The 25,517-nt window shown below is 40.3% G+C and overlaps 1 protein-coding gene across 1 annotated transcript in view; it reads right to left on the reverse strand.

The window, feature by feature from the left end:
- The window catches only part of PREX2 (phosphatidylinositol-3,4,5-trisphosphate dependent Rac exchange factor 2), a 280,051-nt gene that overhangs the window by 18,135 nt on the left and 236,399 nt on the right, over positions 1 to 25,517 (reverse strand). The window contains exons 36-37 of the mRNA XM_047783794.1: positions 21,324 to 21,390; positions 20,620 to 20,810 (exon numbers count right to left, since the gene is read on the reverse strand). Of these exons, the coding sequence (XP_047639750.1) occupies positions 20,620 to 20,810; positions 21,324 to 21,390 (258 nt within the window). The remainder of the gene's footprint in view (positions 1 to 20,619; positions 20,811 to 21,323; positions 21,391 to 25,517) is intronic.

Genomic DNA, 25,517 nt, shown 5'->3' on the forward strand with positions numbered 1-25,517 from the left:
GAACATGAACTTGACAGGGCTGCAAAATTATGCAGAAATTGTGCATTTCCCCATAGAAAGAAAAAGGAAAGGGTCAATATACCTGTACTTACAATGAATAAATCTTCTTGGCATGTTTCATATTAAAAATAGATCCCACATCACTCAGAGGTTTAGCACAGTTTTAATATGATTAATGTAACCTGTGGCTAATGGATCCAATTTAATTCAAAAGGCACTCTGATTTAGCAATGCTTTGGAAGAGTCACAGAGAAGTACCTTTGCATTCATCCATCCATTCATTCATTCAACAAATATTTTTGAGTATCTACTTTGGAACTATAAGTACCTTTAGGTGTTGGTAGAAGCAGATTTTCTATCCAGCTAAAAAAGGCTGAGTTTCAGAGTCTCTTGTTTATGGAATCCCTAGAAACCTATTCATGTAGTCATATGCTTTTACAAATTTGCAAAAGCAAAATGTGTTGACTGCAAATGGTTATGGCTACTGTCTTTTTAGGTCCCAACTCTCTAGAATGTTCTAGAATGTTCAAACGACCATGGTTCTTTCTGAAACTGAGCTACAGGAAGTAAAATTAGGGATGCAGCTAAGCTAGGTTTACTGGAACCTATGTATATGATTCATAGTCACTTGTACTTATAGTTAGGTTATTATAATATCCTGGTATAGGAATGGACTCCAGAATAGTCAGACTCCCCACTGTACAAACTTACCCAAGGTTGAAAAGGAGGTGCAGGGCCCAAGGCTGTAATGCAATGTGTGATATCGTCATGAACCCAGGACTGTGTGTGGTGGAGGAGAAACAAGGTTGGGATGTGTGGAACCAGAAGCTACTCAGTGGAATATTCTTCCATACACTGTGGTTCACATGCTAAAGATAACCTTATGGAGGTTTTCACATATGACAATTTTTAAATTTAAAACAATGTTGATGTTGAAATGTGTAGTAAATCCTTCCATAAGATTATGATGCTATGAGATTATGAAATTACATGAAGTCCATGACAACCTTCACCAATACATCTTTTATAAATTGGGGTGTGGTTGAAGTAGAGTCCACCTGACTATAATGTGGCACTTGCTAATATGATTCTCCATGATTTTTTTTTTTTTTGGCCACACCCACAGTGTATGGAAGTTCCTGAGCTAAGGATCAAATCCAAGCTGCAGCTGCAACCTACGCCACAGCTGTGGCAACACTGGATCCAATACCCACTATGCCACAGCAGGAACTTAATCTGTGACTTTTATTTCATATGTTTATCCCAACCGATCCTAGAATATCAGATATCAACTTTATCTTATGTATCAGACTGTAGAGTGTAGGGTTAGGAAAAGCATGGAAAATGATCTCCTGTTTGCCAGTCCGGTTTCTCAATGCCAGAGGTACACAACGATCAACTTAGATTTCCTGCTCAACTCAGGCTCATTGGAGAGACAAAGCTTAGTTTCCTAAATTTTTTAAATGCAACATATTGTATTTCAACCGTTTATTAACTCATATCTACTGCACTAAGTTTAGCTTACTTTGTAAGACTTCAGTTCCTACTGGAAGCAAGTTACATGTTCATCTTTGTTTGAAAAACATGGTAATCCTATCCTTTAAGATGGCTCATGACAGTTCCATAATAAATTAGCTAAAATATTTACAAACCCAAGGACCTTTTACATATTTGGTCATTTACCACGCTCACAGGAAAAAACATCAGTTTTACCCATCACATTTTAAAACCTCCAGTGGTCTAAAGCCTCATCTAACATTGATTTAAATTGTACTGAACAAGGAAGCCCATCTCCCAAGGGGTGAAGTGCAGCAAATTGGACTCTTGGGGAGATGCACCACCCCTTTCAGGCCACAAGGGTGATGCAGTAACTCATGGTGAAACTGACACAGCAAACCTGAACAACGTGAAGTTTATGGCTTTGCGCTGTTTTCCAGCAGTGGATTTATTTGCTGCCCTTCAGCACACTCACAGCTCACAGGAACTCTGACGTTTTGCTTGGGAATTAATCATTACACTGTTCTCTCTTGGGAGTGGTCCCAAACTGTCTGATTATTAGCAGAGGAGGGTCATTCAGATCCTAGGTATAAACTGACACCTTAAACACATGAAAAACTAGTGTAATGAAGAGCTCTGCATTTGTAGCCACAATAATTAGCCATATATTCACATTATGTACATGCTGAAGTGGAAAAAAATCTTAAAGGGTAATTAAAAATAAAAAATTTTTATTGGGATGGACTGGGAGTTTGGGGTTAGTTGATGCAAACTATGACACTTAGAATGGATAAGCAATGAAGTCATACCATACAGCACAGGGAACTCTATCCAATCTTTTGCAATAGGATACGATGGAAAATAATATGAGAAAAAGAATTATATGCATGTGTATATATAAATATGTATGTGTATATATATTATATACACATACATATATATATATATATATATGTATGACTGGGTCACTTTGCTGTACAGCAGAAATTGATACACTGTAAATCAACTACACTTTGATAAAAAAAATTTAATTAAAAAAAAAGAAGAGGAAACTTAGACACAGAGACACACACAGAGGGAAGACCATGTAATAAGGACACAGGAAGAAGATGGCCACCTCCAAGCCAAGGAGCAGGCCTTGGAAGGGACCAACTTGAGGTCACCTTGATCTTGGACTTCTAGCCTCCAGGCTGTGAGAAAATACATTTCTATTGTTTAACTCCCCCAATAGAAATAGAAAATACAATCTTTAGCAAGGGGTACTTTTATTTCTCCATCTTTTTAAAATTGAGGATGCAAATGAATATTACTTTGAAAATTTCTATTGTGCCCCTCAACAATGTTGCTTTCAATTAGAACTAAAAGTTATGCCCCCAAACAAACCCCAGTGGAGTCACCGAAGTTAGGAATACATGTTTTGACTTCAAAAGTTACTTGAACAGAGATTTTTAACTCTTCTGTGCAATAATAGTAGAATTGAGGCACTTGGATAAATATGTTCTCTTTTTTTGTGCTAGTGCAGTGTAACGAGCAGGATGATTTCTAAAATATGATTTATGATAGACACACACCCACAGTTTAAAGGCATGTGCTGGGCTTTTCTTTGATTAAGGGCCCATATGCCAAACAATGCTTTTGACCGAATCTGGAAAAGGCAGCATTAGACAGCCACTTAACAATCTATATAAACTGGCTAAATATTTCAATATCTACTCAAGATTTAATTTGGAGTTACTTATATTAATGTAAATTTGACTTTGTGCTAGATAAATATAAAGTGAAATAAATACTTAATCATTATGAAATCAGCAAGTTTTTCCCTGATGTGGAATTCCTGGCACCCACTAATCAGACCTTGATTTGTTTTTGGCTCTGGACTTCCACATGTGTTGCCTTGTTTTCACCATCCTTTCTAGCTATGATGCTGCCTTTGGTCATGAAAACAAGAGGGAAAGAATGCCCTTAGGGAAAATGCATATGCATAAGGACAACCGAAAGAACCTATTATCTGATCATATTCTTCACATTAATTACGTCTTTATACAATTCTAGATGTTTAGATCTAGAATCTTATGGATTCAGATCTTAAAACATAACATCATGTCCCCTTATTCTCTGAAACTCTTCATTCTTCCTCCTTTAATTAAGAGCCAGGTCCATTATCCTTGTTCATTCCACAAGCAAGTTACTAGGAATCTGTGATTTTCTGTGATACATTACTAAGCTTAAATCATCTGGGCAGCATTCAAATTTTGGAGAGGATAATAATGATGATTTCAATCCTAAGAGAATGAAGTGGGTGAAATAAGCTGGAACATCAGCAGCTACTACTGCTCTTTGCACACCACTCTTTCATACACAGAAGCTTCTTAGGACAGATGGACGATCCTGTGATCCTCTGGTTTAATGCACTCAGCAGCATCCTCAGAATGTCTGCCCGGGGGAGCCTCAGGCAACTTAGTTTCAACAGTCTTTGAACTAAACACACATTTCTCTCAGTTGGAAAAAAAAATAAAAATGATTCTGCTGTTTCCAAATGTTTTTACCTCTTCCTTGTGCTTTCCTCAGGATCTCATTTTATTCAACCATAAAAAAGAACAAACACAACAAGCTGCTGTAGGAAAGAGTAAAGTAGAGATTCTCCATTAACGCTGATCCTGATAAAGTAGGAAGGTGTACTGTGATTTTTTTTTTTTTTTGGTCTTTTTAGGGCCATACCCTTGGCATATGGAGGTTCCCAGGGTAGAGGTTGAATAGGAGCTACAGCTGCTGGCCTACACCACAGCTCACGGCAATACCAGATCCTTAACCCACAGAGTGAGGCCAGGGATTAAACCCGCAACCTCATGGATACTAGTCAGATTTGTTTCCCCTGAGCCACAAGGGGAGCTCCCAATGTTTTTATTATTTTTCTTTTCATGGCCACAGCTGCACTTTATGGACGTTCCCAGGCTTGGGGTCAAATTGGAGCTGCAGCTGGCACTGTGCCATAGTCACAGCAATACCACATCCAAACCGCATCTGCAACCTATGCCACAGCTGGTGGCAATGCTGGATCCTTGGCCACTAAACAAAGACAAGGATCAAACCCACATCCTTGCAGACACTATGTCAGGTTCTAACCCTCTGAACCACAACAGGAACTCCCTGTGCAATAATTTTAGTATCATCAACCTTCCAATATTTGCAAAGCCTTCCTTGATGAGTATGGTCAAGAGTAAAATGATAGATTTCTGAAATCTCTCTCTAGTTGTTATGATCACACACTGTTTCACCTCCAGAGTGAGAGTTATAACTTATAAGCACTCAAGCCATTCAAAATAAACTCATCAATTACAAGAGATTAATGCATGCGTGCAGTTCCACGTGCTAATATACCCACTCTGGTACCTTTCACGCTGATTAATTTCATATTTCTTATTATCTCTCAAGTCTCTCCTCTTCAGCTGCACTAAGAACATCTCTTGCCTCAACTGGTGTGACCTCCCTCTTACTCTTAGTGTCTTACCTCTTCTCATTATTCTTGAAGGGTGTCTCATTTTATTTTTTATTTGGGGAGAGAAGGAAGGATTTATTACTTGCAGCAAGTAAGGAGAGCACCGGGGATACTTCCCAAACCAGTGCCTCCAAGGTGATCTTTTAAAAATGCAGATGAAAATGCACACACTTCAATGCTTTCCACTTTGTAATGTGAAATACAAAGTCTTCACACTATGGCCTCTGGTTTCCCTACTTCAGCCATACTGTTCACAGTTCTCTGAAATCACCTTCTTGCATAGTTTTTATATGCTGCTCCCTCCCTGACATGATCTTAGATGTCCTGGTTTGAGTTACATACCCTGCCCCTCCTGATGCTGTATTAAACTTGGCTGAAAGGTGTAGGGGTGAAGAATATGGGTATTAAAGGTCAACTTCCTGAGTTGGATCTTGAATTTACAAATAACTCTGTGACTGCGCAAATGACTTAAGCTCCTGAAACTCATCTGTAAATTGAGTTTAATGATAGCATGCACCTCTGAGTGTTGTATTCAGGATTGCACAAAATAATCCATTTCTGCTACTTAGCACGGGATATAGCATGTAGTTTATTTATTCTCAACTAATGTTAGTAATTTTCATTAATATTACTGCCACCACCACCAATCAGCCAGATGAGTGTCTGTATTGACTGTAAGCTTCCTAGACTCCAGCATACTTCCCAGGATTCAGTAAGCACTCAATACACAATTAATGAAAAAAATATATATGTGAATCCCTAACGTGTGCCAACAGTATTACACGTAACTCCTAAAGGATAAGATTCATTTCTTTATACTCTACATTTGCCATCTACTTGTCAAGAAGTGTCCACTCATTAAATAGATTTGGCAAAGTAACAAATGAATTGTAGGGACAATAAACATTAGCAAAAAAAAAAAAAAAAAAGATTCTCATACAGCTTCTAAATGGAAATAGCTTCTCTTTCATCAACAATGACTTGCATTTCTCTGTCTCTGGATTTAACAACTATTTCAATCATGCTTTCTTTTTTCTTCTTCTTTTTTTTTTTTGTGGCCACACCCATGGCATATGAAGTTTCCTGGGCCAGGGACTGAATCTGAGCTGCAGCTGTGACCTACAGTTGTGACAACACAGGATCCTTTCACCAACGGTGCCAGGCTGGGGATCAAACCCCCACACTTCTGCAGTGATCCGAGCCACTGCAGTCGGATTCTTAACCCACTGAGACACTGCAGGAACTCCTTGACCTTGCCTTCCGAAGAACGACTCTGAGGAGTCTGGGGATGCTTAGAAATTACATATTATAATAGATTGATTAATTATGTTTATATTACTTCTACTAATTATCAATTTCCCCTCATCAAAACTGTCCATTTATAATTTACTGATATTTTCCAAGTTCAGAAGAATACATTTGGAAACCTAGTAGAGTCAGCTCTCACCCTGTCAAAATGGCACGTTACATATGCTTCCTCTCAAAAGCAGTTTCAAAAGCATGTGCCCATTTCTTAGAGTCACTTGACTTAAAAATCCAGTCTTTTGGCTTTCTCCTAGTTCTTTAAGACTAAAAAGAACCGGTGCTCCACAGTATGACTGGCTGGCTTCCTAGTGGGGTCCCCTTGTCGAGACCTCAGACTGTAAGTGCCTGGAGAACCAGGACCTTCTAACTGCCCTGGTCTGGGGCAGCCCAGCAGTGCCCCAGAGCAGTGATCCAGAAATGGCTTCTCTGGCCCTCACTGAATGAACACACAAACAAATGCTAGCATCGGATTCTTTTCAAGTCCTTTGTATCTCTTTACTCTAACATACACGCCTGGCTTTCGACAAGAGGGAAGAAGCCTTCCTAGCCTTGAATTCAAGGGGATCCCATTCCGCTGTTCTTGAATGACCTTCTACAAGCTATCAATGGAGGATTCTAAAAACAAGCTCTAATAGGGTCCAGTGTCCTGTGTATTCCATTTCTTCCAGGGCAGAGGAGTTAACTCATAGTTTTTATACTCCTTCATCCTACTGTGACTCATCACTGTGAATTTTCCAGCTTTACTGAGATAGAGTTGACCTACTGTGTAGGTTAAAGGTGTACATGTTTGATACACTTATATGTTGCAAAATAATTACCACTTGAGAGTTATGCTGACACCTCCATCACAACACATAATTACCATTTCTTTTTTGAAATGAGAACATTTAAGATCTACTCTTTTTGCAACCCATGCTTTTTTTTTTTTTTTTTTTACATACAAGGTTTCCCCTGTTTTAGCAGGTATGATCTAGTCATTTTAAACAGAGGCATGTCACATTTCCACCTTTGCAAGGAGATGGATTCACTGTCAGAAACATAGATGCAGATATAAAAAGCTGAGTAAACACGATTGCCAGGTCCTGCGGTAGAGGCTTTCAGATATATTACCCACTTAGTCCTCATGCCATCTTTCCCCAAAAGAAATGATTATTCTCATTCCACCAATAAATCTCCAAGAGGCCAGGTGATGTAATCATGGTCAGAGTATAGGATTCAAAACCAGTTTTCTAATTCAAAATCCACAGTTCTTTCTATTACACCTAAATCACATCACATAGATTTCTACATTGAGAGAATTCTCGCTTCCCACATCCATAATGCAACAGTCCCAATCTTGGTCTCAGCATTTAGATGTTAAATGCATTGTTTTGGTAGACACTAATTCAGTCAGCCCAAACTACTCGACTACGAATATAGACCTCCTCCCACAGAGAGGTATTCATGATTAAAAAGGAATTAGATTTGAAGCATGCTAACCAATTGTGTTGACGGCAAAGCAATCAAGCAGTCAAAATAACACTGAAGGAAGATTGTGTTCCTTCTCTTCTACCGATTTGCATTTTTCTATATAAAATGCACTGCTCTGTATAAGGCATGTTGATTCCTGCAGTGATCTCATTTATTCTGGCTTCTAATTACTTTTAACTACTGAACACAGGGCACCACTGTGAAAAGTTTATTGACAACTGGAAGAAAGCAGCCGATTGAAGAAACTAATTGCTTCCCGTTGCAGGGTTTTATTTTCCCTGCTTCCTTTTATTACCTCACACCAAGGAAGAACTATACATCTGAGGGCTAAGGCGGTATGTTAATTACGAATCAATCTCCACGTGGCTGCCTTGGCTCTACACAGGCAGAGTGTCTGCAAAATTAATATGGAAAGGCTTGCTGCTGACCTATTGATCCCTCCCACCTGCGTCACCCTGAGCAATGCGTTTGTGACACATGAAGAGCTTGAGAAAACTGCCACTGGTCAGCAGGGATTTCAAAAACCTAACACCTCTGTCCTTGCTCTCCAATAAAAGAGAAGGCACTTTTCTTAACGAAATATATACACACTTTTATGTGAAAGAAAAAAGGGGAAATGGTTATTTGTTTTCAAAAATAAAGGACTCACTTACAGAGACACATGCGTGTAAAGAAAATATTACATATTTACATTCTCCCTTTAGGGGAATTTGAATGGCACTCTTACGACAGTCACCACCCGAAAGCAAGTGATTGTTCAGACAAGTTTCCGGGATATTTTATAGAAATAACCTCTGGGTGACTATGGATAATTTCAATGTTATTATTTGACTCTTGTCCAAGAGATAGTACTGATGTAATCTTCCCACGACTGTACTGGATTCCTATGTTTCTTGGTCTCAGAGCTGCAAGGCAAGGGGTTAGTGAGGATTTGAAAAAAAAGCCAAGGGATGGCAGACAGAGGGGGGCACTGTGGAAAACAACTGAACAGAATGGAGGAGCGGCGGGTAACAGCTGGAGTGAGATCCCCGCGGCAGAAGCAGAGCCAAATTGAATACTCAGCTCCTTCCATATATCTTAAGGCAAAAAAGCAATCGAGCTGAAGGGGCACATTTTCAACACTGCACAGGGAATTAGCCATCAAATTCCCATTAGAGATAATAGGACTTTCTATTGCAATGTTCAATACATTCTGGGCAAGTTCTCAGTGTTTATCTTTAAAGCGAGGCTTTAAGATCAACTGCCAGACAAAAACAGTCCACCTCCCTCGCTCGCTTCTCCTCAGGCACAATAAGGCGGGTTTTTCTTTGACACATTTCATTGCTGAGGTTAGCACAGAGGCCATCCTGGACTTTCGGGGATGGGTCATTGAGCACTTAGGCACTGAAGGAGGTATTTGCTGTGCTGAAAATGTGTATGAATGTGAAATGTCTGTGTAAGTTAGGACCTTAACTACCACAGCCACCAGGTGGGAATCTGCTTCTTGGCATTCTACGCTTTTCAGCCTGGACTCTTTCACCAATGGACTTCTTTTCTGTTTCGTTTTATTGGAGGCGGGTGTAACTGACTAGGTTGGGTACCTATCCTAGCCGCCCGAAGTTCCCAACACTTCTGTCTTTGCTCCTGGCTGTCTGGCTTTTATCCTTACTCCTTTGAAGCTCTTTGATGACACCAACGCTTAAGGGGTGTCGGAATGTGATTTTCATCTGTCTCTCCAGTTCTCTGACCTTAATTGTTTTCGCTTTGACCTGTTTATCTCAGTTACCAAATAGAATTTTCCTTGAATATTTTCCTTTCCTTTTTAGTTGACCCTTCAGTGTTTTATTCCGAAGCTCCTCGGGTGCACAGAGGATGGGGCACTGGGGATCCAAGGAATATTCATATTCTATCAGCACTCCCTGGTGATCTTTCCTCAACTTCCACAGTTGGCAGCTGATTACTCTTTTCTTAAACTTCTGTGTCTTCTTCTGGAACATCTTTTTCGAGCTCCTAACACCGGAAGTGTGTGCCAGAAAATCCTTAGCTGTTTTTCCATCAACCCTTGAAATTTTATATATATAAAATTTATATATGTATATATGTTATTATGCCCATTTGTATTCTTTTTTTTTTGTCTTTTTGCCATTTTCTTGGGTTGCTCCCGCGGCATATGGAGGTTCCCAGGCTAGGGGTCTAATCTGAGCTGTAGCCGCCGACCTACACCAGAGCCACAGCAACGCTGGATCCGAGCCGCGTCTGCCACCTACACCATAGCTCATGGCAACACCAGATCCTTAACCCACTGAGGGAGATTACCCAACCTGCAACTTCATGGTGCCTAGTCGGATTCGTTAACCACTGAGCCATGACGGGAACTCCATTTGTATTCATATATACAGTTAGTCTTTGCTGACTATGAATCCATCAAAGGACATCCCTATATAGGTACACTGTGGACATCTAAAACTCAACAGGTAACAGATAAATTGAACATCCCTCTTCACAAACCCCCTCAAAGACAAGTGCATATGGGAATATATGCCTTTGGAGCATTGCTCTGCATCTTTCCAAGCAGGACAGGTGGAATCATCAACACCACCCGCCTCCCCTAGTGTCTATTCCTCTCCAGCTACCTGGTTCTATTTACTGCCCTTTCAGTCCTTTTACAGCTCTCTTTTCCCTTCTAACCTCTGTGCCAATACCTTAGTTTGGATTTCATGCTCTCACTTACTACTGTAAAATCCTAACTGTCCCCCTGCCTCTATCCTTGTCCCATCACACACCACAGTACTGATCTTTATTTTTCAAATATTTTAAAAAGTATCTTATCATGTTATCCTTTTGCTGAAAACCCCTCATCGGCTTCCTAGGGCCTCTGGGAAGGAGCCCCACACCTGTCCCCTGGCAGGCAGGCCCTTCCATTCTCCAATGCCTGTCTTTCTTGATGCTTTTATCTCTCAGCACTGCTTCCTTCTCATTTCACTGCCTAGAAACAGCACACACTTTACAGTGGCCCGTGTCACAGGCCACTTCACACCTCAGTGTTGTATTTTCAAACTATTCCTTCACACAGAACCATCCTTCTCCATTTCCATCACTTGGTAAACACCATTCATGCTTTAAAACCTGTAACAACTGTTATATTACATCCTTCCTACTTAAAAGGATTTAAATCTCACTTATTGGGATTCCTCCTCTGGACCATGTTAGGTGACCTCTTGCCAATTTAAAATAAACTTATATGAATTCCCATTGTGGCTCAGTAGTAAAGAATCCAACTAGTATCCATGAGGGCAAGGGTTTGAGTCCCAGCCTCGCTCAGTGGGTTAAGGATCCAGCATTGCCTGAGGTGTAGGTCACAGATGTGGCTCAGATCTGGTGTTGCTGTGGCTGTGGTATAGGCCGGGGGGCTACAGCTTCGATTGGACCCCTAGCCTAGGAACCTCCATATGTCGTGGGTGTAGCCCTAAAAAGACAAAAAAAAAAATTTAATTAAATTAACATCATTGAGACAGAAATTGCTGCTTCCTCCCCGTTCAACTTCTTCCACACCACCTGTCCTCCTGCTTCCAGGGCCATACAGAAGAAGAGGCAATAAGGAAAGTATAGGGAAATGAAACATCCTTATTGATGAGATACCTGTTATATCTTTCCTCTCTGGAGGACAGAGGTTTTGGCTTATGACAGTTATTAGAGTACCTGTAACATCACTAGCCTTGACACTCTCAGGCACACATCCTATAGAGAATGACTGAAATTCTATTTTGCTTTTAATATAATTTTGCAGGCCTAGGAAAAACAATAACTTCGGTTTCTTTAAAATGACATTGGAAGAATCATGCCCTGTTTTAACACTTTTTAAAGTCAACTCTTCATTATCACTTTCAAGGAGCTAAATAAGATTTAGAAATGCAAATACTTAAATTTTAATATGCTGAAATTTTAATATGCTAATATGCTCAGTCAAATCGAGTTTGGCAAAAACAAATGAAATATCACTAATAATTATGTATTTAGACTGTTTTATCAAGATATGTTTAATGTACTTATTTTCCAGTTTAGTGAAAGAAGGTCATAATATAGACGCTCTTGTTTTATATGTGCTGAAATTAAAGCTTGTCTGGCCAACAACACGCGACTCACAAAGGTCAGACCAGAAACCTCTGCCAAAAAGAAGTCACTCTCTTTATTACTGTTTTATTCTTTTTTCACTGTGAACATTTTAAAATAGACTAATCGAATGTACTAATTTATCAAGGTTCAGATCAATTGCAAAGAAAAATCTAGGCAACAAAACAAATATACATGCACATCTGGCCACCTCTTTGGGGTTAAGATCATTTATAAAAGATAACGGAAAAAGGTAAAAGAATAAAAAATTCTGTCGTATTTGAAATATTTGATTGCCTCCTATAAAGAGAATAAATGTATTTATCTGGCTTAAATGAGTACAAGTTATGGAGTGTTATTTGCCTATTTTACAACTCAGGGTCATTTGAAAATCTGGGTGTACTTCCCCCCCACCCCAGCTTTACTAAGGTGTAACTGACAAATATTGTATAAAATTATAGTATGCAATTTGGTGATTTGATATGCATCTATATTGTGACATATTCATCACAATCGAGCTAATTAACATATCCATCACCTCACATAGTTACCATTTTCACTTTCTTTTTCTTTTCCTTTTTTTTTTGGTGCTGAGAACACAAGATCTACCCTCTTAGTGATGTCAAGTATATAATACAATATTGTTATGTATAATCACATTGCTGTATATCAGATCTCCAGAATTAATAAACATCTTGCATAACTGAAATTTTGTATGCTTTGACCAATATCTCCCCATTTTTCCCTCCTCCCAGGCCCTGGTAACTAGAATTCAATTCTCCACTTCTATGGGTTTGGCAGAGTAACTAAGATTTATACTTATATCATGAGTAGGCTATATTTTGTCTTTCTCCCAGGGCCCAATTTTTATAGCATTTTATTTTTTTCTTTTCTAAAGATTAGTACACAATTTTATATTTTCATTTAGGGGGTTATTTTTGTTTTCATTTATTGATGATTTTATTAGATATCAAACAAATGAGAACAGTCGCACTGATCATAATCAAATTGTAACTGGGAAGGAAAAATAACTAAAATCTATAGCCATATCTAATGACAATTTTTAAAAAAATTTTAGGGACACACCCGAGGCATATGGAGATTCCCAGGCTGGGGGTCGAAGAGGAGCTTTAGCTGCTGGCCTATGCCACAGCCACAGCCACAGCAACACAGGATCCAAACCGTGTCTGGGACCTACACCACAGCTCACGGCAACACTGGATCGTGAACCCACTGAGCAAGGCCCAGGGATCGAACCTGCATCCTCATGGATGCTAGTCAGATTCGTTTCTTCTGAGCCATGATGAGAACTCCCTCTAATGACAATTTTAAATGTCATCTCTGTCATTGCTACGACGACCCTCACATAAAAGAAATGTTTCCCATTCCTGACTGTAAGAGTATAAGCAGCTTTCGGCAGGAAAGAACTCTTTGCAGGAAAGCGTTCTCCGCAGGCGTCCCCTGTATCTGGTTATAACCCAGGCTCTACTCATCTCCGGTCCCGGCACACCTTTAAATCTCTGATCACACAATTTCTTGCCTAAAGTGCTGATTCTTTCTGAGAATCAAAGAAGTAGAAATGAAGAATAAGCAATTAAGGGATGACCAGGTCTCTTCCTTACTTCCCTTTCAGTAATCCCGTGAACAAACTGTGTGAACAAGACAGCATCTAAAGGAAAATCACAAGTAGTTGACAAGCCTGCACACAGTGGGGGAGGTGACAACTCTGATCCACGATCTCAATGATTAACCGAGATCACCAACCTTTCGCCCTTTAAAAGCTTTCGTGGCCAAGCAGAATCTTCGGAGGTGGTTTGGGGGAGACATTGAGCCCATCATCTCCCCAGACTGCTGGCAGTCTGATGAAAAGCAACCTTCCTTTCTCCCCTTACATTTACTTCTCCGTAGTATTGATTTTTGAGCATCGAGCTGCCAGCCCTGCGTTCAGTAGCAAGAACATCATTTTAGGATTTCTTACTGAGAACATACCGTATCCTAGGATCATGCGTTAGCAGGTACTTCCGTTTTATTCAGCCATCTTTCTGGAGATTTAAAATTCAACGATTTCCACTGAACTTGTTACTGAATCGCCAAAATATTTTTGGACAAAAAATAAATGGATACATTTCAACGCTACATTCGCTTATTGCAGTAATTTATTTCCTCTGTGCCATACCCAGAATCTAACCTACATACGGAAATCCCCAGAGTTAAGTCCACTCCTCTTACTTGACAGTTTTTGTGGCCCAGTGGAGAAAAACGTGGTTTCATCACCTGCCCTGTTAGGACTCTGATCACCGAAGCCCGGTTACCTTGAGGGCTCTGCTTTCATAAGATTCTGCATCCCTTAATCTAGGCCTATTTGTCAATTTGTCCTTTCATGTCATGACAATGACAGAATAAAATATTGCTTAAAAAAAGTCCTCTAAAGCCAAACAAAAGTGGTCTTTAAAATTGTTGTTAGTTACTTAAAAAGAGATTTTTTTTTCAAACTGCTTATATGAAGCAAGAATCACTACCCTGTTTATCTTCATTTGACATAAAAACCTGTTTCATTCCCCAAACTGGTAATAGATATTTCGCTCTAGTTGTTTTATATTTTAATGCCTGGATTTCATTTTTCTAACAAGGGATTATCATCATTCTTTGGGTCCTATGTTATGGTCTCATAATGGTTTTATAAGTAGCTTCGTGTGTGTGTGTGTGTGTGTGTGTGTGTGGTGTGTGTGCTTTGTTTTTGTTTTTTGTTTTTTTTTTTTTTTGGTTGCACCTGTGGCATGTAGAAGTTCCTGGATCAGGGATCGAACCTGAGCCTGTGCCACAGTAGCGGCAAAACTGGATCCTTAACCCTCTGTGCCACAGGGAACTTCTGGTTTTGTAAGCTTCTGCTGAAACAGGGGTGACTGAGAATTCAACCACTATCTATAATACTGTCCAATGTGGAGTTCCCATTGTGGCTCAGCAGTAACAAACCTGACTAGTATCCATGAGAACTCGGGCTTGATCCCTGGCCTCATTCAGTGGGTTAAGGATCTGGCATTGCCATGAGCTGTGTGTGGTGTAAGTCACAGACACGGTTCAGATCCCGTGTTGCTGTGGCTGTGGCTGTGGCTGTGGCGTAGGCCGGCAGCTACAGCTCCGATTTGACTCCTAACCTGGTAACTTCCATATGCCGTGGGTGCGGCCCTAAAAAGCAAATAAAATAAAATAAAATAAAAAAATACTGTCCAATTACGAAAACACATCTCAATTTCTAAACAACCAACTAAGAAATTCATTTTGGAAATACATCCCTTTTAAGTCAGAAATTTCACAAATAGAGCTTTTTAGTTTCTAAAACGTTATACATTTTTAAAAGTATTTCCAAATGTATAAAAGAAAAAGCAGTCTAACCCTGGAATACACAGATGGCAGCCAGCTTGATGTTCACCATCATTACGCTTTTGAAGAACGGGAACAGGCGGACCTGGCCGCAGACTGTTTCCTTCTCACACCTGGGTGGGGATCTAAACAGCACGGTTATGATGCCGCTGGTGCAGGTGCTGGCGAATCCCTGACACAGCGAATCCCTCCTGCCTCTGCTGTTCACAACCCCCACTGGGTGACTGAACACCAGGTATGTTAGTTGATGCAGGGCCTTGCTTCTTGGAAGAGAACCATCTTCACAACAAAGCAGGAAGACAAATTTCCGTGTACAAATCTTCAAGGTTTTGGTATAAAGTCATCACAGGTGAGTCAGACATGAGGCCTGTGCTCAACCCACCCACCCTCCTGCAGGACCATCCCAGGCTCTGGCACCACTGAAAACTCACGCACAGATACGTAGAGTATCTGAACAAGGACTCCCTGGAACAAGTCCTTAGAGGGAAACCCTGTGATTCCAGCTCCTTTGCCCTCACTAGAAACTTCCTTGATGTACCCTTTCAGGGAGCCTCTGGAAATTTCCACCAACTTGTTTCCACTGGTGAAGGAGGCAGAAGCCAAGGCAGTGGGAGGAATATGGCATCTTCATTTTTGGATGCAGTGAGACTCGGGCTCAGGTTTTATAACATTTGCAGTACGCTGATTTATAACGGCTAAAGGAAAACAGTTGGCTATTAAGCAGGGGTGGAAATAAAGAAGCAAAACAAAATGAAATACCGCATGGAATGGAAAGATGCTGCAGTAGGAAATAAACGGGAAATTAAGAAATCCTGTACCATGCTTTCTGATGGCCTGCAGCAAATAACTGTAGGAGTACAAAAGAGAACTTTAAAAGCCACAGTGCTGATTCAATACTCCACAAACGTTCAAATTGGCAAAAAATAATTTTGCCTATAAAGCAGAAGGGCAGATATATGGACAATATATAACATGACTCTTGGTCGCAAAGAAAATTCAGAAAGCATTCAAATGTCTGTATTTGTTAATCAAAGCAGAATCCATTAAAGCACTGCTGAAATAGCACTGTTGACCCAGTAGAGAAGCACCATAGATAAATGGGTTCTAATATCCTCTGCAGACAAGGCGAAGGTTAAAATGCCACACATCTATTTAACCTTCCGTTTGGGTGGTTCATGAGGACAATCTCTTTGGGAACCTAAACAATAAAACATGAACCCCAAAGGTTTAAACTCTGACACAGTAATTCTATTTGGAGGATATTTTTGTTTTCTTTTAGCTTAAAGGGAAATCAAATTGAAATGTGAACAGCTACAGAAAGAAAGCTGTCTCTCTACACTTATGTGCAGTGGAAAAAGTAGATAAACCACGAAACTAATCATTTAGTAAAGTGTGCTGTATCAACTGGCTGGAATATTATGTAGCAAATAAAAGTGATTGTGCGAAAATCTGTCTGGACATTTTTAATCTACATATGTATAGGTAGATAAATAGATGCTATGAGGATAAAGCATATTATTAAACTATAGGTACTAATAAAACTATGTTCAGATGTGTGTTGTTTGGTAGAAGGCACAAGACCTGATGCAAAAGGAAAATGAAAGAAGGCAGGACAGGATAGGAAATTTTGGAAAATTTCCATTTTATTAAGCTAGCCTATCTTTTAATATCATGTATACTGCTTAAAAAGGCAGGTATCTGGAGTTCCCGTCGTGGCGCAGTGGTTAACAAATCCGACTAGGAACCGTGAGGTTGAGGGTTCGGTCCCTGCCCTTGCTCAGTGGGTTAACGATCCGGCGTTGCCGTGAGCTGTGGTGTAGGTCGCAGACGCAGCTCGGATCCAGCGTTGCTGTGGCTCTGGCGTAGGCCAGCAGCTACAGCTCTGATTCGACCCCTAGCCTGGGAACCTCCATATGCCGCGGGAGCGGCCCAAAGAAATAGCAAAAGGACAAAAAAAAAAAAAAGGCAGTTATCTGATCTTAAAAGAAGACAGTCTTCTTCCACTATTCAACAGTAAGGGAGATCTTTCATGTAAGTGCACGACTGAGGAGAGCGTGGGCAGTTATGTTCATCATCAGAATTGCAATGTACACAAAGGACTGCCCCAGGAAAGAGAATTTACCAAGCATCAAGCCGGGCTAAACGCCACGGAAAGATTCTAATAATTCATCCTGAATTCTATTCCTTCCTATCTTGCATTCACTGTTTTATGCAGCCCTGCCATTTATCAGGGGCGTTAAAACATCTAGACATTAATGCTAATTAAATCTGCCTTTTCATTATAGAAAAAAGATCACATTCTTCTCTTTACTATCCAAGAATCCAATACTTAAAAAAAAATTTTTCTTTTATCTTTTTACGGCTGTACCTGCAACACATGGAAGTTCCCAGGCAAGGGGTTGAATTTGAGCTACAGCTGCTGGCCTACACCACAGCCACAGCAACGCAGGATCTGAGCCACATCTGTGACCTGTACCACAGCTCATGGCAATGCCGGAACCTTACCCCACTGAGTGGGGCCAGGGATCAAACCCAAGTCCTCATGGATACTAGTGGGTTCGTTATTGCTGAGCCACAATGGGAACGCCCTAAAAATATTTTAAATTCTCTTTTTTCAAAATCAGAAAAGGCAGGAAATGAATCATCGAATGTGAATATCATATTATTAACAGTTTCTCATCTTAATTTTAAAAGCAAACATACAAATAGTTCATGTAATATTTATTCTGATTCACATTATGAACTTCTCCCCTTTGTTGGAACCTGAGGTTAAACCTTCCTGTTCCATGTCTGGTGTAGGTATGCATCTACTTGGGTTCCTCTCTAGCTGTCTGAATTATAATGACTAAAGAATTATTTTAAGAACAGGCTTATGTGAGATTTCTGATTCCAATATAAATTAGCACACACTTTATCACCATGAAAAAAATCTATGCATAGCTTTCACCAAAAGAATAAAGATAATATTAAATTCTCGTTTTATTGTACATAATAGAAAAATAAAACCATATAATTTTCAAAGAATTTTAACCTGAATTTCAGCACCTATTATGGGGCATTTGTTCCTATACCTCAGAAAATGTCTCTGAAATGAGTTAACTGAAGCCACATTTATTTTGAGTTGTAGAAGTAGAACAAGTCAAAATACTTTGAAACTTCAGTGTTACTTGGGATTCCAACATGGCCATCAATGAATACAGCAAATTCTAAACTAGCTATGGAGCATCAACCTATATCTCCTACCCATCATTAGTCGAATTCTGAAGCTGCTCATGGGACATCTGAGAGAATAATTTGGACAACTTGGTCATGGTCCTAGGATTAAATGGCAGATAGAACTGCATTCACTTCCATAAATCCACGTGGAGGTAAGAGTCTATGCTTGTAGGTTGAAGTCTGGTGTGTCCCCTGGGTTGTCAAAGTCCTCAGATAACTATGACCTTGCACTAGGGTAGGATAACATTAATCAAAGCAATGACACTGTGCTGAGGCCACGGCGGCCTCTGTGCTGTTCTTTGAACACCTCCTGCGAGCTTGTGCTTGGGCTCCTCTGTCTGCACTCTGCCTCTTGCCACCAAAGGCTCTTGCTCTGAGATACCTGCAGAACTAACTCCTTCATTTCATTCAGGGATCCCCTCTTTGGATGATGTTATCTCTTTATGCCATCTTGTCCCTTTTTACCCCTCTGACTTCTGTTTATTTACTCTACTTACCACATTACCCATTTATGACTTTGTCCTCTGTTTTTCCCCAACACGATTTACATTTTTATAGGAGAGAAGGGAGCTTATTTTTCCATGCTGTATCCCCAGCAACTAGATCAGTGCTGGCACATAACTGGTGCTCAACACGTATTTATTGAGTGAATGAATTATGAATGAATAAATGAATGAATGGGAACAAAGTGAATGAATATGAGTTAACAGAGGGAGAAAGCATTTCTCTGCTAGTGAAAAAAAAATGATGAAATAATATTTTATTCATTTAGTTGCAGAGGATATTTTCAATTAAGCTCTTAGTAAGCTTGCAATGGAGCACAAAGTACACATCAATTAAAGGGGGAAATTCTGTATATTGTGTCATCCTCAAAATGAAACTTTTAGAGAAATGAAGGCTTGCCACACTTCATTAACAAAGACACACTATCTAGGGCTTGAAAACTAGATTCAAGTATATCACGTCAGATGGATGTCTAGAGGAGAGGCTGCTGACCTGCACTGTTTTTCTCCCTCTTTCTACCTCTTCAAACCAACCCATCAAAACTCAGTTCACATACTGCCTTCTCCATAGACAATTCTAACCCTCTTGAAGATTTATATTCCTTCTGAATCTTATTTTTTAGCATAATTTTTGTGGGTTGTTTACATTTTCTTATAGTCCAGGAGATGTGTTTTGTTACTTGTATTATCACTTTGTTATCTTCTTCTTTATTATTGCTTTTGTTGTTTTTCGTTTAGGTCTCATGTCTCTAACATGAGCATCAACACTTTATGACGTTACCCAGCCAACAGCATCAAATGCAGTCCTTTGCGCGGGTTAAGTGCCAAGTAAATCTGAATAAACAATAACCACCATCCTCTCAAAAACCTAAGTGGTAAGAAGAGACTCTGACTGGGGACAGAAGTCTGACTGCTTACTCAGATTAAGGACTAAATTCTTCTCTGCTGTTGCTACAATCATGGTTTCATTTCGCCATGAAAACGGAGAGGTGACCAAAGCGGAGCCAGTGATTACGAAGAAGGACCTGACATGGGGTCCTCCACTCACATTTTGCATCCTGTGCAGGTGCAGAAATTCATGCAGGTACCCTGGTGGTCCCCAAAAGCGCACTGCTGCTTAGGATAAACCTCTTGAATAGGACTCTTCTAAGATGTCTCTTTACATTTCCAGGAACAGCAGAGTGTACAGGCTCCTCAACTATGATTTTGCCAGGAGCAGGAAGACAGGAGTCCCCTCAAGGCAGCATCTAGCTCACACCAATTAGGTAAGAGGGATCCAGAACATGGAAGAGTGGAATATCTATCAAATGCGACCAAAAACGTTTTATTTCGCTAATGGCCGACTCCTACCAAGCAAGTTCCCAGGGTAAATAAAATGGATGCACAATCTTGGCCCCCAAGCATAACTCTTGCAATATCAATTCAAGACAGATAAGATGCCAGGCCACAATTAAGTAAGTGTAGGGTTGCCTCCACTGGTATGAATAGTCACTGACGAGAGAAGAACGAAAGCAGGAAATTACTGGGCAAGATGTATCTAATTTCCAACATCTTGTTCCAAATACATCTGAGCCCTTTGGATGTCTCCAGTTAGAATTTCATGGCGTCAGATGTAATAAACAAGAACCTGTGAATATAAGGAGGTCTGGGAAGGGCACGCACCTGTGCACGCCGCTGTTGCACATGATGACGTGGCAGGCCCCCAGCCTGCTGCACAGCTCCGAGGACACTGACAGCAGCCCGACCCCCGAGGCGCTGCAAGCTGTGTTGGCACAGGCCGCTGTGCGCTTGGATCTGATAAACGAGGCCACCAGTCGATAAAGTTCATCCAAAGCATTGAGAGGCCTCATTAGCTGCAGAGAAAAATGACGAACATCAAGTTCAACATGTTTAGTAGAAAGAAATCCTTTTAGATGGGCCATAACTCACAGTCATTATAACTTGTAAGCAATAGTCTGAAATATTTTATGATGGAGGTAACAGAATGGAAGACCATGGATAGTGATAATTACACAGCGCTCAAGAACAGCATGAGAAAAGTTAAATAAGGGGAAAATAGAAAAGCATCAAAAAATGCCATCTTTGGAGTTCCCATTGTGGCTCAGTGGTTAATGAATCCGACTAGGAACCATGAGGTTGCAGGTTCAATTCCTGGCCTTGCCCAGTGGGTTGAGGATCCGGCGTTGCTGTGAGCTGTGGTGTGGGTTGCAGACGCAGCTCAGATCCCACATTGCTGTGGCTCTGGTGTGGGCCGGTGGCTACGGCTCCAATTCGACCCCTAGCCTGGGAACCTCCATGTGCCATGGGAGCAGCCCTAGAAAAGGCAAAACAAACAAACAAACAAAAATGCCATCTTCTATCTTTACCTTATCTACATAGGCAGCTTTGGATGTGGAGTTTGGTGGTGAATTTGACTTGTCCAAGTAGAAGGCCCTGTAAGAATCCAAACAACAAATGAGTTCCTTTTAAAGACAAGTGAACAAGTACACATGTTGAACAGTAGGATTGGTGGGGTTGCAAAAAAAATAGCCTCTGGTCAGAAAAAAAATGATTAAAGCTCCCAGCAGCTCCATTGCTTATTGTATGGCCTTAGAGAGATTACTTAATTGGTATGTGTGCCTAACTTCCCTCTGCTGTAATCTGAGGATAGCATTGGTTTCTACTTCACGAGCCTGCCAAGAAGAAATGAGTTAATGCAAATACAATGCTTAGGACAGTACATAGCACCAAGGAAGTGCTCATTGATATTTACAGTAATGAATATTACTGTAAAAGTTGAAGAAATATATTTTCTTAAGACTCTAACAGATACAGGCAATTCCCTGTGGCTCACACGTCCCCACTTTTATTATTCCAGATCTCCCTTCCCAGAGTAAACACCAGGCAGAAGCTGGCAATTGTCACCTCCTTGCCTTACAAAGTCACTCACACAGCGGGCCCTGGGGGCGGCACCAGAGAAACAGGTGTGATCATTCGATGGTATTAGAATTTCAACTTGGGGTATTTTTATTTTCAATAAAAATTCACACAAATTTTCGCACATACTTATCATCCATCTGTATCTCTTCTTCTTTTACAGCCTTTTCATATTTCTTACTTTTGTATAGTCTCATCTTTTTTTAACATAGAGGTTTGTTATTATTTTTACAGCAAGAGTTAAATTTAATGACATTCAGAAGTTTTATTCCTCTTTACTATTTTTTTTTTAAATCCACATGTTCTAGGCTTGCTTCCTTGGGAATATTCAGTTTTGAAAGTTATTTTTTTTTGGTCAGTGGTACACTTTGGCATAAAATTCTAGAGTCTAGATTGACTGAATTTTTCCTCTCAATATTGCTCTTGGTGTCTGCTCTCAATTAAGTTGTCTTTTGTTTTGAGGCTAGCCTATATTTTTTTCTCTGATAGGTTAAGATTTTGTTTTTATCCTCAATGTTCTGAAGTTTTATCACGAAGTGTTTAGGGGATGATTTATTTTTATTTATCCAGATAGGTCCTTAGATTGTACTTTCAATTTAAAGAGTCTTATCTTCAATTCTAAAATAATCTCAGCTATTGTCTCTTTCCATCATGCATTCACTCTTGCTCTCTCTCTACACACACACACACACACACACACACACACACACACACTTTAAAATCTTATTGCCTATTGCAACAATTTTAGTGATTTCCAAAATAATATTCTCCAAATAAAAAAACTCCGTCAATCTAGAGTTGCTCCTTTCAACTGGGAATTTTATTTTTAATTTTCAAGATTTCAGCCTATTCTTTTCTCTCTCTCTCCTTTTTTGGCCAGGCCCATCGCACAGTGATTGAACCTGTGCCACAGCAGTGACCTGAGTCACTACAGGGACAAAGCTGGATCCTTAATCTGATGAGCCATAACAAAACTCCTTTTCAGCCTATCCTTATTTCATTTCTGAGAATAAAAGGTAAACTCCCCACAAGAATGTAAACTCCATGTGGATATGGATTTGATAGCACCTATAAAGTGTGTGGAACACAGTCTGATCTTAAATATTTGTCAGTAAATAATTAATTGACTATTTTTATTGCAAGATTTTCTACCTTCTTTATGGTTGACAATCCTTTGTTTATATCCTGGGCATCCGAAATATATTTTGCCAGGGTGTCTCAATATTTTAATTTCTTCTGGGTCTAGGTCAAATTTATTCTCAACGGTGAATTTCCTTTGCTTTTTTTTTTTTTTTTTGTCTATTTTCCTAGGGCCACAGTCACGGCATACGGAGGTTCCCAGGCTAGGGGTCTAATCAGAGCTGTAGCTGCCAGCCTACGCCAGAGCCACAGCAATGGCAGATCCGAGCTGCATTTGCGACCTACACCAGAGCTCACGGCAACACCGGATCCTTAACCCACTGATGAGGCCAGGGAATCAAACCCACAACTTCATGGTTCCTAGTTGGATTCATTTCTAATGCACCATGACAGGAACTCCTTCGCTTTTTCTTAGTTTTAGGCTTCCTAATGTACTTTGGAGGTTTCTTTTGCAAGTTCATTTGAAGTGGGAGGATGTTTTATTTAATTTTATTTAGTTCCTTGTAACAGCTCCATCCCTTATGTCTGTCTCATCATCCTTTTCTTTCTTTCTTTCTTTTTTTTAGGGCTGCACCCACTGCATATGGAAGTTCCCAGGCTACGGGTCGAATTGGACCTACAGCTGCCAGCCTATGCCACAGACACAACAATGCCAGAGCCAAGCCAAATCTGCTACCTATACTGTAGCTCATGGAAATATCACATCCTTAACTCACTGAGCGAGGCCAGAGATTGAACCTGAGTCCTCGTGGATAATAGTTGGATTCATTACCACTGAGCCACATGGGAACTCCTCCTCATTCTTTCCTTACAAATGATTTTGTGCCGAGAATTACCCATCTCTAATCAGTTTCATATTGGTGATTTGAGTAGCAACGTTGTGCCGACATCTGGATTATTACCAAACCAGCCACACCACTGAACCAGTGAATAACTGGGTTCCCTTCTCAGTTTAATGGCCATGCCAGCTTCCTCCTGCCATCTTACCCCCACAAAAGCTATGTCTCCAGAGTCGTGGGCAGCAGAGTTTGCATCTTTTGCTCAGAAGTGGTGGAGCCCTTCTTTACCACCTGATTCCAAAGAGAAGCTGGCTCTGGATCTCCACCTAGTGTAGGACAACTTTAATCTCTCATTTCCCTGCTCAAGGTATATAGGCCCCCTGTCTGCCTGTAGTACTCAGCAGGTCAGAGCCCTCAGAACAGCTTACAACTCAGCACTTGCATTTCCTTTCCATTTGTGGGCCACTAAGATGGTAAACCATGAGCTCAGCCATGACTCTTGCATTTTCTGTCTTTGTATTTGGTCTAGCATTGCTCTATGCTTGGAACAAACAGCGGGTGCTTCACAGCTGGAACCCTGAGAGAGGGCATCTCGATGGGACGGCCTCATGCCTTACTTCAAGTGTGCTTGGTAGAAAAAGTAATTTTAAAAGGAGCCTGCAAATCCACAGACAAATTATTTAGCTCCCCGGGTCTCAAACACCTCCCTCCTGTAATCGTTATTAGAACTGTCTAATCAATGCATCTGAAGTGCTCGGTACTGTGGTAAATAGGACTCGTGCAATAGACAATGATAACTACTATTCAAGTGCACACGGTGGGAGGCTTCTTTTGAAGCATTTTCTAAGCCATAGCTAGGAAAAAAAATTAAGGCCAAAACCTCCTGCTTTCCCCTGAGGTCATCTAAAATATTTCATGATAATGTACAAAATGAAAAGTAAGAGGAATATTTGGAACCCATATAATTTCATGATCAGTACACAAACAGTACATGATCAGTTCAGGTCTAAAAAGAAAAGAAACTTTTTTAGGTTAAAGAAAAGGAGTGTGTGGTTAAATGCCTTAATCAGATATGCTGGTTTTAGAAACTGCAGGCCTTCTAACACCTTGAATGGATTTGGAAGAAAAGTATTTTATAAAAGCATTCCATATCATCAGAACGAGCTAAGGAAAACTTCACTCTAGGAACCTGCCACAATAGCTGGCCATACTACGCACTCTTCCTAAGTTCTGAAAGAGATGTTTCTTTAAAAAAAAAAAACATTGTCAGAGGTCCTGTTGGGGCCCGGTGGCAACCAACCCGACTAGTATCCATGAGGACGCAGGTTCGATCCCTGGCCTCACTCAGTGGGTTAAAGATCTGGCTGTGAGCTGTGGTGCAGGTCGTAGGTGTGGCTCAGATCTCGTATTGCTGTGGCTGTGGTGCAGACCAGCAGCTGTAGCTCCAATTCGACCCCTAGCTTGGGAACCTCCATGTACCTGGGTGTGGCCATAAAACAAACAAACAAAAAAACAGGATAAAAAAAGTTGTCACTGATTGGGCCACTTCAAAGCAGAATCATGCTGATCTAATTGTGTTATGTCCACTTAAATTGACTTAGTAGAAATCTTCAAATTTTCACTGGGAAAAAAATATTTAAAGAAAAATATATTTGATAAAGAAAGCCAAAAGAAAAAATAATTTTATAGGATTTAAAATGTATAAATGCCCCATCAAGTGAGGTC

The sequence above is a fragment of the Phacochoerus africanus genome, chromosome 6 (assembly GCF_016906955.1).
Source record: "Phacochoerus africanus isolate WHEZ1 chromosome 6, ROS_Pafr_v1, whole genome shotgun sequence".
NCBI lineage: Eukaryota > Metazoa > Chordata > Mammalia > Artiodactyla > Suidae > Phacochoerus > Phacochoerus africanus.